Source organism: Lagopus leucura, unplaced genomic scaffold (assembly GCF_019238085.1).
Source record: "Lagopus leucura isolate 7727_CA_CO unplaced genomic scaffold, USGS_WTPT01 Super-Scaffold_100004, whole genome shotgun sequence".
Lineage (NCBI taxonomy): Eukaryota > Metazoa > Chordata > Aves > Galliformes > Phasianidae > Lagopus > Lagopus leucura.
The window spans coordinates 10,776,241-10,791,436 of NW_024962264.1; the positions used below are offsets into that span (position 1 = coordinate 10,776,241).

The window sequence follows — 15,196 nt, forward strand, 5'->3', positions numbered from 1 at the left end:
CGTCCTTCCTTTCCTCTCTATGGTGCGCGGCGCAGGCCCCGCCCTGCAGGGGAGGCGGCCATCTTGGCCGGGTGGCGGCGGGAGCACGTTGTGCCGGACCGCGCTCGGCAGCTGCGGCGGCCGCTGAGCCCGGTCCGGAAGGCGGGCCCCGTTTTTCGGTAAGCGGGCCGCGGAGAGACGGGAGAGCGGGTCCGCGGGTCTGTGCGGATCTCGGGGAAGCGGCGCGGCCCCCCTCCCCGTGCCGATGGCTCGGCTTTTGGCGCCGGGCCCGGCCGCGGCCCCTTCCTGTGGCACCGCGGTCCCCAGTCCGGTCGCGATGCGGGTTCGGACCCCCGCGCTGCGGCCACTTTCTGAGGGAGCGCGCCGTGCGGCACGGCGATGCGGATCCGTGCGCAGCCCCGCGGCTGAGCCGGGCCGAAAAAGCCGTCCGGGGGAAGGAGGGAGGGCTGGGCGGCGGGGTTGACGCTGCTAGGGGAGACAGCCGGGCTTAACGTCAGGAAGTTCACCCGGTGTGCGGCTGCCTGCTTGCGTGGCAGAGAGATCGAGACTCCTTTAAGGTAGCGATGACTCGATTGCCATGTTGACGAGGTAAAAGGGTTAGGCTGCTCCTCGCAAGTCGCAAGTAAAAATCAAAAGCGAAGAGAGCATTTCTCCGATGCCGCGGCAGCACTTGCTCTCTGCCATGCTCAAAAAAAAACCAAAAACGACACCTTCTGTAATTTTCCCGTGTGCTGATGGCAGTTGCTGGGTTTGTGCCTTTTGCTTCACGTTGAAGGAAAATATGAAAGATGGAGAGATAATGACCACGGCTCAGCACAGCTGAGCACACCCACTGGCTGTGCTGCGTCAGTGCGTTTGACCAGACGCTTCTCGTGTTCACGTTGCGTTCATTTTCATATTCGTGCCTTGTGAGCGGTGTGATGAGTTAAGTACAGTCATTAGGTTTGGGGCTTATTAAACCTCTTGTACAGCGTCAGCTCAGTTTCTAAAACATCAAAACCCGAAGCATAGGCTGGCTTGTAATTCGTAGTGTACCTTGGTGGTACTTGTGCCATTTCCCACTGCTTCTGCTTTCACACTAACAAACGTAGTGATCCAGCACATGCAGACTCTTTGTGTTTAATATAAAGTCACTTGGGGCATTCTAACTAACTTTTTCTTCTTGTGGAGTCACTGAATGTGACCCGTTAGCAGTGGATCTAGAAAGAATTCTTGAGGCTTATTACTTCCAGAGGAAAGTGTGAATGCTTCTCATCCTCATTTCTTTCCACTGTGTTTAGTTTACACGTGATGCAGTGTAATTTCTTAAAAATATTAACTGTTATTCTTTTGCAGAGTAACTGAAGTATGACTCAATTCTGAACACGGATCTCTCCTTTGTAGCATTTAATTGAATCAATTCTAGCTATCTTTCAGTCTTCACTTGTAACTTTTATTAGTGCTTGTATGTTCTGCGTAATTCCAAGCAATTACAAATCCTTCTCTGTCATTCTAACGTGACAGTTCTATTATGAGTAATGCCTGTGACAGAAGAAATAAATAATGATCTATCAAAAATCATAAGAACATTGACTTGAAATGCTTGTGATAATTTTTATTATTTTTATTAATATATCACATTTTTATGTGTCTTAGTTTTAGACACTTTTCTGGTAAGTGATACAACTGGACTTAGTTTGCAGCATGTGGCTTCAATAAATAATACTGGCAAGGTGTTGAAAACTTTCTGCTTAGTAACTGTTACTCTTCTTCATTCTTTCACCTGCACCTTCAGTCCATAGTTCTGGCAAAATTTGCTGATCCAAAATAACCACTCTATAGTTTGTGGTAGACAAATGTTTTTGTGCTCTGTCTTCCGTTCTGTTCTTGATTTGGAAAGCAGAAATACAGATCTGAGCTTAAGTGCTTCTGAATACCAGTTTCTCCTGCTGACTGTACCTAGCAATTAATGCTGTGCTGCGCTCTACCATACACATCCCATATTTGTTGCTGACTTGCGTTTTAAGAGTTCACTCTTTGCACCTTGAAATCAGACAGTCCTGTTCAATGCATTAAACTAAACTCTACTGAGGTAACGGCACGTGAGTGTGCAACCACAGTTCAGTCTGGCTTTGGACACCTATTTATTCTGCTCTAAACTAGCAGTTCTGAGGAGAATTATCTTTTTTTCTCTCTTGTGGGTTGCAGTCACTGTAGACATCAGGGCAGTCCTGGAGATGTTGTGGAAGTGACAAATACTCTTTTCTGAAAATGGTGTAATATCACCATAGAGTTTTGAATAAACTGGTGCTTCGTGGTGTAGATGGGAGCAGGAATGCCTCATCCCACATCTCCATACTGGCTGTGTAGTTCTCTCTCCCACCCCCTGTAATCTTTAAATGCTTGGTGCACTTACCTCTCTGACTTTGAGGCAATTCAAAACTCTTCACTGCAGGTGGTTCACTGCATAGTGGCATTAGAAGAAAAAGAATTGCGAGGCTGTTGTGTTACTTAAGAACCAAGGTCTGATTCAGCAATGGCTGACTGTTCAGGCTTCAGTGTAATTTTCCCACCGAGATTAGAGTCGTAGAATCATAGAATGGCCTGGGTTGAAAAGGGCCACAATGATCATCAGTTTGAAACCCCCTGCCGTGTGCAGGGTCACCAACCAGCAGACCAGGCTGCCCAGAGCCACATCCAGCCTGGCCCTTGAGTGCCTCCAGGGATGGGGCATCCACAATCTCCTTGTGCAACCTGTTCCACTGCATCACCACCCTTTGTGTGAAAAATCACGGGGAAAGCTTGTTGAAGTAAATGCATAAACTAAGTGTTTGAAGCCGTTTTGGTGTAGCCTTTTAGAGGGACCCACTCCCTTTTCCTCTTCTGTTGCTAAATTGAAGCTAAGCACCAGACTGGAAAGGTGGAAAGTGCAGTGAGTCTGTCTGGCCTGCTAATCTGTATTGCCCAGACACAAACATCTACCACAAGTTAGGGAGGTTGGGCAGGGAAAGCAAGCTCCTGAGCTACAGTGCTTTGTCTGCTGGAGCTTGCTCTTATAACCTGTGGAAATAGCTGTATGCATTGTTAGAGATAAGGTGACTAGAAAGGAAAGCCCTGCCCGAAGGTAGACAGTGTGGTCTGCCTGCTCAAAGTCCTGAGCCACACAGGCTTTTTTGGAAGAAGGACTCACCCAGGTGAGGCATTTCCTTTGGGAAGTTGTAGAGAGTGTTTCTTCTCTGGGCTCTCTGCACCTTGCAGACTACAGAACTTTCATTAAAAAGCAGTATAATGTATTCTTGAAGAAGGTATCTTTGTGTTCATTGAAACACAGGCAAAATCCATTCTGTCACTTACCTGGAAAATTGCCAAACATCAGTAGAGTTTTTAGTAATAAACTTCATGTTTCTTGTTTTCTGGTGTAAGAAAAATGTATTAAAGTTAGAATTGCAAACCCATTGTTCCATGCCGACAATGAATATATCAGCCAGTGGACTATGGAGTCAGTCTTATTACTTTTTTTTAAACATTCGGTCGTTAATAACATCAGTGATGTCATTAAGATTTACTTTTTGGCTCTTAAAAAGAAGTTAAAATACTAAAGAAAAAATAAGAGATACTGAAATAAGCAACGGCCACAAGAAGGTTGGGGACGTGACTAAATGGTTGCGTTCCTTTGTATTGGACGAGAGCATCTTTAGCCATTAAAATACTTCGGGAATTCAAAGCAGGAGTAAGGCTATGACTTCTGAAAGGCAGCACTGAAAATATTCATGGTAATAAAGCACTTAAAGATTCAATAACATCTTGATTTCTTATCTCTGCTTCGCATAAGGTGCCAGTCTCTTCCCTTCTTTCATATTAATAGTGTCTGTAGGGTTCTTTCTAACTGAGGTTCACAGGGAAGCTCTTAGTGAATAGGGTTAAATGTAATAAATATGCCATGTAGCTATTTTATTCTTGATTTCTTCAGGAGGCTGAAACTCACGACTTTTGGTTATATAAAAGCCATATGTAGCAAATAGCCTGCAAAGCTTTAGTTTGGAGAGACAAAGATAAACTGGACATCCAACAGAAGACAGTTCTTTTCCTAAGAAATATTGAACTCCTTTTCTTGGAAGGACTGTGCAGGTTGCGTGGAAATGAGAAGTATGTCAGGACTCCCTGACAGTTAGCCGTCAAGCTGCTGACACAAAGCACATTATATTTAGTTCTTGCTATTATATGCTTTTCTAGGAAGCAAATGCATTTGCAATTTTATTTTACTGTTGAGAAATTGGAGAGGAATGGAAAAGCAGATTTTAGAACCTAAGCTGTTACATCAGTATCCTTTCCACTGGTATCTGAGTGTATTTGCCCTGATTGTTGTCTGTTTTTAACAGAGGGAAAAAAATACAGTTTGCTTTTTTCCTCTCTGAATCCTGCTAGTAATAACTTGACATATGTACTTTCTTCCCTGTGCTGTCAGTAATTGTGTTCTGTTTTTTTGCTTTTTTTTTTTTAAGATCTGGAAGACAGATTGCCCTCATAATTGGTGAATGCGTGCAGCCATCAACCGTGCATGATGGCAGACAAATTAACAAGAATTGCTATTGTGAACCATGACAAGTGTAAGCCAAAGAAATGCCGTCAGGAATGCAAGAAGAGTTGTCCTGTGGTTCGAATGGGTAAGAGATGCATCTTAACAAAGTATTTAAGCACTCTGGGAAGTTTGAAGTAACGTTCAGTGAGAATGAGCCAGGGTGTTGGGTGTTTTGTTCTTTGTTTTATGAAGGCTATTAAAGTTGAACATTCATCTTTGAAAGCGTGAGCAGTTCATAGCAGTAATGCCAATTTTGAGGCCTTCAAATGATATAAAGCTGCTGTGGCTCTTGGTAGGATCATGTCATTGAATAGCTTGGGTTGGAAGGGATCTTGGAAATCATTGACTTCCACACCTTGCCATGAGCGGGGACACCTCCGGCTCAACTAGGTTGCCCAGGGCCCCTTCCAGCCTGGCTGTGAGCACTTCCAGGGATGGGTCATCCACAGCTTCTCGGGCAACCTCATCCAGTGCCTCACCACCCTCACCGTGAAGAATTGCTTCCAAGTACTTGACTGCGTGTTCTTTGGAATTTAGTAGTACTAGCAAGAAATAGGATACATCAGAAGCTTTCTTGAGCTAATGTTACTCTTTGTCACCAGGAAAACTTTGCATAGAAGTCGCACCACAGAGCAAAATAGCATGGATCTCTGAAACACTTTGTATTGGCTGTGGGATTTGCATCAAGGTAAAAGTTTATCTGCTTTATATAAAGCGATAATATAATTATGCTAAAATTACACTATATTACTATGCAGACGCTACACAAAGTATTTTTGTTTCCCTGAGTAATCAGACCTTGTCAAATGCTGTTGTTAAAATGAAGTACTGTGGTAGGTTACTGAACTGGTGAGGTTGGGGATGTAGGTTGTATCGTTTTGTTTATAACATCGTTTTGGGGTGGTTGGGAGTTTGGCTGGTTGGCTGGCTGGTTTTGGTGGTGGTTTTCTTGTGATTTGGTGCTGTTTTTTCTTTTTTTCCTGTTGTTGTTGTGTGTCTTGGTGGGTTGTTTTTGTAACAGTAGACACCAAACAAGCTCTTTTGTAAGAGAGCTATCGCATATATGCTGTTTAACTTCTGTCACTGACTGACAGTCTGCATTGCTGCTTTAATTTGAAAAGCGTGCTGTAGTCTTTCTTTGGACTAAGTTGACTAAACAACAGTGAAGTAGCTTTTTGACAGAATATCCCAAGTTGGAGTGGACTCACAGGGATCATCGAGTCCAATTCCTGACTGTAATATAAAAGTCTGTAAACTCCAGTCATTAAAGTGCTGAGTTTAAAAAGTCATTGACGTGGCCTGTAAATGGTTTGGTGTATTTTACTGAGAAGCGAAAAATCTTTAACTGGTGCAATGTAGCCAATCTTCTTTTTCTGTAAGTTCTTTTTTGAAAGAAAAAAAAAAAATGAAGCACACAGTTGTGCAGTACCAAAAATAAGAATTCTGTTATTAAACTGTTTGTGTGCACACGTAATACAATACATAAATATGTTTAAATTACAGAAATGTCCTTTTGGAGCCTTGTCAATTGTTAACCTACCGAGCAACCTGGAGAAAGAAACAACACACAGATACTGTGCCAATGCCTTCAAACTTCACAGGTATTTTATTTTGCAGATCAGTGTAGAAGACAAAACTTCTCAAGATTCTGTTAGTCTAAACTAGGAGTTCACAGCCAGCTGTTCATGGTTATTGGCTCCGTAGCTGCATTGTTGGATGCTAATGACTGTTTTTCTTATTTAAAAATACTGTAGTGAAATTACAGTGAGTGCTTATTTTACAGAACAAATGTTCCTGATTAAAAACCAGACTGTTCTTAATTTTTGCTCCATCATGTATTGTCAGATTGACAGTGTAGGTTTAAATAATCAGCGAGTCTGAAAACAGGTTTGTAGCATTTACTTCACTTCTAAATCTTGGTATGTGACAGGATTAAATCAATTAACCCAAAGTTATCGATGTCGCATGCAGGTTGCCTATCCCTCGTCCAGGCGAAGTCCTGGGTTTGGTTGGAACCAATGGTATTGGAAAATCAACTGCCTTGAAAATTCTAGCAGGAAAGCAGAAGCCAAATCTTGGAAAATATGACGTATGTATCAGCAATAAAATAGAGTTGGCATTATAGATAGCTGTTGTTATTCAATTTCAGCAGATGTTCCTGCGTAGGAATGGGGTAGAATTTGGAAAGACAGTGAAGCTTTACCTCTTTACAGCCACAGGATCTAACTCCACCCAGAAACAATAGTAGAAGGATGTTTATCACAGCACTAAGTATTCTTTATTTTCTTTATCCTGTCTTTGATTCTTTTAAAGACTTCTTATTACAAAAAATGTGGTTGTTGTTAATTGTTGATGAGGACGTTTCCAACTGTACACTTCAATACTGTGTTCTGAAAATCCTTAGTTTGTTCATGTTGCCAAAAGCAGCCAGCCAGGAAAATAATTTACAAGACTTTGTTTAACTAACACTACACCAACAGACCAAAAATTATTATAGAAAAGGCAGTCACTACTGTGACTCTTCTTATCAGCCAGTATTTCAGTTAGCACTTTCCCACCTTCGCATCACCTTGTGATGTCTGTTGAACCTCTATTCATCTGTTTCTTCATGTGAAAGAATATCATTTTAATTAATCATCCCTTTTATGGCTGCCACGTGAAACTACAAAGAAGTAACAACCTTCCAGCTGTTGTCTCCCATCCTTATTTGAGTTTGGTTTATATTATTTTGTGGACTTCTTGTTTCAGGTGGTAGATTGCAGAAATAGCAAAATTTTGACTCTTTGAATGTACTTCATTGAATTGTCATGCTTCCAAAATCAGACTTTCCATTGAGGAGCCAAATCATTAAGACCACAGAAACATGTGGTATGAATTGAATCTTACACGCTGCTTCTGCTCTAAAATTTAGGAAGCATTTCCTCTGCGTGTTTTTGCTTGGCTTGGAAATACAGTTGTGCTGCTCTGTTTCTGTACTGTGTTAACCATCAAAATAATTAATTTGGCATCACTGAAAGTAGCAACGCTGTGCAAAATTATACTGTTCAGGTTAAGTTTTTTCCCTTGGGTGATTGCACTGGATAGTTTTGTTTTGTTTACTATTGGAGGTGTTGGGGTTTTTTTGATTTTTCCTTTTTCCTCTTCTTTCCTTGGAAACATTGTCTGTAAGCAGAGAAGATGACCAGTTTTTATTGCATCTTCTGCACAAGTTGATTTTATCAGTCTAGCCCCTTTCCTTTGGATGAGCTGCATCAGCTAGCAAATATGTTCCTTTACAGTAACCCACAGCATCATTTGGCCCTGTGATGTAGTTTCACTCACACATCTTAATTGTCCAGGTGCAAATGTAAGGTGCTTTTCTTGAGAGAGCTACTGGCAGTGCGCCTTAAACGAAAATAAATCTCAACTCTTCTCCATTTTGCAGTTGGCTTGTTTTGTCCTTAACACAACTTTGTAGAGGCAACAAAACAATTAAGGGACTAGCTTTTATCCAGGTCTTGTTTTGTTTTTTTCAATCTTGCAGGCAAATTCCATTTGCCGTGTTGGTTGGCACTTTAAAATCAGGTGGTAACCTAAAATACACCATCAGAAATGTCTTAAATAAAAATGGGCTTTAATTTTGTCACAGGACCCACCTGACTGGCAAGAAATTTTGACTTATTTCCGAGGTTCTGAATTACAAAATTATTTCACCAAGATCCTGGAAGATGACCTGAAGGCTATCATTAAGCCTCAGTACGTGGACCAGATCCCTAAAGCCGCGAAGGTAAGGAATGTCACTACTTGATGGAAAATTAAGAGCTTCTCCTGATACGCTTCTTTTTAAAGGTTTTGTTGAAGTGAAAAACTCACTACTGTCTGCAACAGTTAATCTTGATATAGCACCGTTGGGTTATCTGTACTGCTTATCTTTTAGGGAACGGTGGGATCAATTCTGGATAGAAAGGATGAAACTAAGACACAAACTGTTGTATGTCAGCAGCTTGGTAAGTAAGTTTGCAAAATCAGTATTTATCCCGGAAAAAAATAAGTTGCTGCAGATGAAATGGTTTAAATTCTATCATCTTTTTTTTTTTTAAATCTGAAATGTAAAAGTACTTTGGCAGAAAGCTCAGGTCTTGCTTTATGTACTGCCTGAACCAATGCCAGAAATACTTGTTAGTATCAAAGGAAAACTAATTGACACGTTCTAATTAACAGAATCAAATGCAATTTCTCTTTCATGGTAGAACATGTTTATTTTAAAAGTGGAAAAATTCCAGTTGCCATCTGCTGTTGTTGCTTACTTAGAACTCAATCAAAATCCTAGCATCTCCTATGGTGAGAAGCATTGCATGTAGAAAATACTTGCAAGCATGTAAAAATTCTTATTCAGAGAGCTGTGTGTAAGTAATTCTAATGGAAGTAATATACTGGTTTCTGAGAATAACGAATAGGAACATCTGCATAGTCCAGCCCCAATAATTTTTGTACATGTTTTGAATACAGTTGTCAATTAAATTGAGGTGTTAATTTAGGCATTGCAAAGCTAAGATCAAGATTCTTTTTGGTAGATCTGGGTAGTGAAGGTGGGCTAAGTTGTACCACCAGAAGTGTGGTCTGTGACAAGAAAACTGGCTTTACCCATTCACTGCAATGTTTGGAGGACTGGATTGTCCTGCAAATAAGAACTTTTCAATCAAGTCTCACAGGACATGATTGTAAAAATGGTATTTGCTTTCTTCTTAGAGACAGAAATGTTCAGTTAAAACACGGGGGAAAAGCAAACAGGAACGTGATCTTTATACCTGTTAGGAAGCAGCCATACAAACCAGTCAGCTATTGTTGCTGTGACTCCTCTGCATAGCGTTACGATGATTCTGTATGAACTTACTTACTTCACTTCTGTTTTTTTCCCCCATGTAGGATGTCCGCTGTGATTATACATGTTTGCGTAGGTAATCAGCGTATGAATTGTTTGGTGTAACATATCTAAAATTAGACTCTTATTTGCAGACTTAACCCATCTGAAAGAAAGAAATGTTGAGGACCTTTCAGGAGGAGAGCTTCAGAGATTTGCTTGTGCAGTTGTTTGCATTCAGAAGGCTGATATGTATGTTTAATTTACTTCTATTACACACTGCTTCTACTAACCTGTCTTACAGTGCGGTCCTTTGATGTTTATGTTTTGCAAGAAATATTTGAGCAAAAGATTGATTTGATTTTTACGCTTTGGCCAATTTGGTACCTTGGATCTGTTTTTCTTTCATTTGTAGAATGTTTTTAGTTTTGTTTTTAATTTGTCTGACCAGAAATATCTAATTTCAGAGAGGTAGCTGTTTGTCAGCGTACCTCAATCATCTTTGAGTAACAAATGGACAGAAATGAGATCCTTCCCCACTTTTGGGAACTTGTTTCCCTCTTCCTCTGTATTGCAGGCAGGAAATACAGGCTGTATGTAGTCTGTGCTGTTTCTTGACTCCTTGGATCAAGAAAGCAAGATCATAAGACTGCATTTTCTGGCTTTTATTTTGTTGTTGTTTTGATTTGATCGGTGGGGACATTACGTTTTTCTTCCAATCTCCTACAGTTGGGGGATTTGCACTTGCTGTTACATTTAAAATGAATCAAAACTGAGTGCATGAAATTCCTAACCGATTGGTGACTTGTTGTAACATACCTTTTTCAGAGCCTTAACAATTTCATATTATACTAACCAAAGATTTAAGGAAAGTGTCAGTAAACAATTTTCACTTTTACTCTCCACCAATAGAAGTAATGTAAATTTTTATTTGTGTGTTTATGGTTGAAATGCTGGTGTTTGATTTGAATATGTTGAAAGTTTACCTTCTCTAAAATCTTACTCTTTCTTTTGGGGTTAGCTTCATGTTTGATGAGCCCTCGAGCTACCTGGATGTCAAGCAGCGCTTGAAAGCTGCCATTACTATTAGATCCCTGATCAACCCTGACAGGTAAGTGTAACTGTGAAGTGTTGCTCTAGTCTGTAATAGTAGTCAACTGCACAGAGCTTTTGGAAGAAGTCAGTCCATCTCCCTGCAAGTGCAAACTTCTCAGGGCGGTACATTAATAGATGTTTAAAATATTCCAAGCCAGGAATATCTTATTTTTGCACCTTGGAGATGTCCTGTAGTTTCTGTAGTTAATACTGCAGCATGGGGGAACATTTTGTACTAAGTGCGTGAAAATATTGATAGCTTGTGTGTATGCAACACCACATAAGTATGTTTGGGGTTGAAATATAAAACTCTTGACTGCTTTTTTTTCAGGTACATTATTGTTGTAGAGCATGATCTAAGTGTGTTAGATTATCTCTCTGACTTTATCTGCTGCCTGTATGGTGTGCCAAGCGCTTACGGTGTCGTCACTATGCCTTTCAGCGTAAGAGAAGGTAATTCTTGCCTTTTCTTATTTCTTAAACCTACAGAAAATCCCGTGGAAGAAAGAATATTCTAAGAAAATACTGTGAATGTGTATTCCTTCTGTTATGTAATTTTTTGGCAACTAAAAAATTACTATTCTGTACAGAAGTTCCTTTTTTTTGTTTTCTGTTAGGCATTTTTAATTCCCTTTCTCTTCGTAGGCATAAACATCTTTTTAGATGGCTACGTTCCCACTGAAAATCTGAGGTTTCGAGATGCATCTCTGGTATTTAAAGTGGCTGAAACAGCAAATGAAGAAGAGGTTAAAAAGATGTGTATGTACAAATATCCAGGAATGAAAAAAAAGATGGGAGAATTTGAACTATCCATAGTAGCTGGAGAATTTACAGATTCTGAAATCATGGTGATGTTAGGGGAAAATGGTAAGTGGAATTCTTGTTAGAAATGATTCCAACAACCCTTTGCCCCTAAAACCTTTCTGGAATCAGGGCCAGGCTGTTAAATGAATGTTTTTAAGTCAAGTTGAATGCTCATTTCCTAGTAAAGATGTGCCATGAGCTTGCTCTATAAAGAGTGGGAACTTGAAGTTACTTGAATGTTAAGAATACCATGATTTTATTTGTTATCCCATTTTAAGGACTCAAATGGGCAGGATAGTTATTGAGCTGGCAAGCTTAGCCATGCATCTAGACTGCTGTAGCTTTAAATGTCTTTTTGATTTGAAAACCAATAGCAAAAACTGCTTGTTTGAAGTAAACGGAGGAATACTCAGCCGTTTCATTTTAAAACGTGTTCTTTACCCAGTCTTTATTTTGTTCTATCACTGATTTTACTTGCAGTCCTTCTTAATAAATAAGTCTGAAATATCGGTAACCTGTATCTTATTTTAGGAACTGGCAAAACTACATTTATCCGAATGCTTGCAGGAAGACTTACACCTGATGAAGGAGGTACTACTTAGTTTCAACTAAGTACTGTGTTTAAGACATGGGGAAGGCTCTTGTTTTCATGGTAAACTTTATCTTTTTGTAGGTGAGGTCCCAATTCTAAACGTCAGCTACAAGCCACAGAAGATCAGCCCTAAATCTACAGTATGTTTAACTCTGATTTATTAAGTGTTGTTTTTGCTGCAAAAAGCACGTTGTTAGTGTACAAGTAGAAATTGTTGATGCCTAGAATAGAATTAAAAGAGCATTTTGTTTTTAATTATTTTCTTGTAGCAGGACACGTAAAACTGAATGGCAGAACTTTTCTTTTGATAGGGAAGTGTTCGTCAGCTACTGCATGAGAAGATAAGAGATGCCTATACCCATCCCCAGTTTGTAACTGATGTAATGAAACCTCTTCAAATAGAAAACATCATTGACCAAGAGGTAGTGATGGCCTGAGAGAATATTGTAATTTTTCAGCATTAAAGGAGCAATGTGGCTCACTTTTCTCCTCCCCTTACTAGGTTCAAACGTTGTCCGGGGGTGAGCTGCAGCGCGTTGCGTTAGCTCTTTGTCTTGGTAAACCTGCAGATGTCTACCTAATTGATGAACCTTCAGCATATTTGGACTCTGAACAACGTCTGATGGCTGCTAGAGTCATGAAACGGTAAAGTGAAGGCAGTGGGGAAAATGCTTAACGCTTCCCGTAGTTCTACAGTAAGTTTAAATTCACATCTCTCTCCGTTCTGTTTGTCTTTCAGTTTCATTCTCCATGCTAAAAAAACAGCTTTTGTGGTAGAACATGACTTTATCATGGCTACATATCTTGCTGATCGGGTGATTGTTTTTGATGGTGTTCCTTCCAAGAACACAGTTGCAAACAGGTAAGAGGTTCATTGGGTAAGCAAGATACAAGATGCAACACAGAAATTAATTGTTTGTCAATTGAAAAAAAAGAGGTGAAGTATCCTTGCCTGTGGAAATTAAGTCAGGAGCTGCTCTAGCTTTTTTATTCTAGCCTTAGTCTACTGCACAGGAGTTGAACTGTAGTCCCAGGAGGATGAATAGGCGGCATCAGTGGGGAAGGATGAATAAAGGGCTGTTAGCAGAGTATGCTTAAGGAAAAATAAACTTCCAGATGCATTAAAAGAAAGCTGTGAACTAGGGCTGGTTTTGGCACCTATGTAAATACTGTGGGAAGTGCAAGTTTTGACAGCAACGTAGCATCTGTGGTTTTCACATGTTCAAGTATAAAGATGTCCTTTTTGGATTTCTCTACTTCTGTTCCAATAAATAAATAATTTTATATAAACCATGGAAATTTTGAACAATAACCGTATTGGAAATCATGCTTGTAGAGCACTGTAATTTGGAAGTAGTTAATAGGAGCTAGCTGCAGTAAACACACTGGTCTTCATATGTGCTAGCTTGCCTGTTTTTGATGACCACGTTGGTCTGAATTATAAAAAACAACCCACCCAAGCGCCTAATTACTTCTCAGCATCATGTTATGATTTTTTCTTGCAACTTTTTTTTTCAATACCTAAATTACTTATGTGCCAACTTGCTTGGAATTATATAAATAATAGTAAGAAGAATGCAAAGGCAGCAAGGAGCCTTCTACTGACTTGCTGAGTTACTGAAACTATGGCATATGTACACCAAATACCTGCTCTCGGTTGTGTTACTGGACCTGACTGAGTTCAGGCTGGAAATTACAGCTTTCTGTACTCTGGCATAGCTGCCAGCACAAGCATGGGACATCTGATAGCTTAGCTGGAAATTACGCACCATCTCTACCATTCACCTCTCTTAACAGTCCTCAGACTCTCCTGGCTGGAATGAATAAGTTTTTATCCCAACTTGAAATCACTTTCAGAAGAGATCCTAACAACTACAGACCAAGAATAAACAAACTCAATTCAATCAAGGTAAGAAGCACCTTTAGAGCGATGAAGCCATGACTGTTCCATGTAAATCTGGGATTTAAATTAAGGAGCAGAATGAAGGCTAGCGTGCAAGTCTTGCTGTGCTGGAAAACAATACCTGGGATGAGTATTAGGAGTAATAAGTAAAGTAAGAAGGAATTGAGCTAACTGGTTTTAATTTCAGTTATGTTCCAAGTCTGCCAAAGGCTACTTTTAGTAACACTGACCTTTTTTCTCTTCCCCAGGATGTGGAACAAAAGAAGAGTGGAAACTACTTTTTCTTGGATGACTAAATATAGAATCTGAGCATCTTTTGTAACTGGCCCATAGAAATGCATATTCAAAACAAATATTGATGGATAAGAAGGCCCAATTGGGTTTTAGAACATTTTGGTTTTTTTGGAGCTTAAACCTGTGCTGCGTGTAACATCTGAGACCAATAGCAGGGTAAAATCTAGTCTGACTAAAACTGCCACTTTCTATATTTTGGTGACGCAGCCCTATTTCCAGTGTTTTAATTCCAAACCATCTTGAAATTGTGCAAACGAGGCTCCGGTTTTTTCAAAATTACCAGGAGGTTTCCCATTCCATCTATTCTACTTGCACACCAGGTGCTTACCGGACTTCCGAATTTTTTAAAATCATTGAAGCTTTTGTGTACAAGATGGAGACTAACCAAGAACGTCAAGATACAGAAGATCCTCTTATTTTAAAAAAGCTGAATCTCTCTGTATGAGGGTTTCATAAATAAATATCATCCAAACTTACAGCTCTTCTGTGATACGGTGCACAAGTTCTGATGGAGCAGTGTCTGTGTGGTTATAGGATGGCATGCACACCTTTTTCACATTACAAAAAGAAACAAAAGATGGAGTACCAGCCACCTATAAGAGTGTAAACAAGGACACCATTACATCTTTGAGTCCTCAACCTGTATGCATCTTATCAGGCCTAGGTACAAGAGAATAATCAAATAAAGTCTCAAGGAAAACACTACAATTCTGTCAAGCTTCTGTAACTTAAACTTGCACAAGTGAAGGAAGATCCCTGGCTGGCTTCACGTCCCAGCTGCTTTGCTTGACACACTGCGCGGTAGAGGAAGAAGCAGGTTTTCTAAGTAATAAAATGCTTCCAAAGTACTGATGGCAGCAGAACGTTCCTCGACTGTACTGCAGTCCAGCTACGTGGAGCTGAAGAGAACGTGTGTGTGGAAGCTCGTGACAAAGCAGGAATTTTATGTAAGAGGGGAGGGCAGCTCATACGTTGGCAGAGCGTACATCAGATTTATCAGGTTTAAGAAGCTGAGCAAAGTACGGCTTCAGCTTTTAAGCACACAACAGAGCATACCTTGTTGCTCAGTTTGAATAGCACTATAATGAACTCAGTGGCTACAGCCCCCAG

General features: G+C 40.2%; 1 protein-coding gene across 1 annotated transcript; it reads left to right on the forward strand.

Annotated features, from left to right (window-relative positions):
* The first annotated feature begins 67 nt into the window (after positions 1-67).
* On the forward strand, positions 68-14,791 carry ABCE1 (ATP binding cassette subfamily E member 1). The gene is made up of 18 exons (XM_042870611.1): positions 68-158; positions 4,482-4,643; positions 5,161-5,246; positions 6,062-6,159; positions 6,530-6,647; positions 8,187-8,324; positions 8,475-8,544; positions 9,554-9,650; positions 10,420-10,509; positions 10,825-10,946; positions 11,139-11,360; positions 11,829-11,888; positions 11,971-12,029; positions 12,201-12,311; positions 12,392-12,534; positions 12,629-12,751; positions 13,687-13,798; positions 14,041-14,791. The coding sequence occupies exons 2-18, from the start codon at positions 4,538-4,540 to the stop codon at positions 14,086-14,088; spliced, it is 1,803 nt and encodes a 600-aa protein (XP_042726545.1). The 5' UTR covers positions 68-158; positions 4,482-4,537; the 3' UTR covers positions 14,089-14,791.
* The last annotated feature ends 405 nt before the right edge of the window (positions 14,792-15,196 follow it).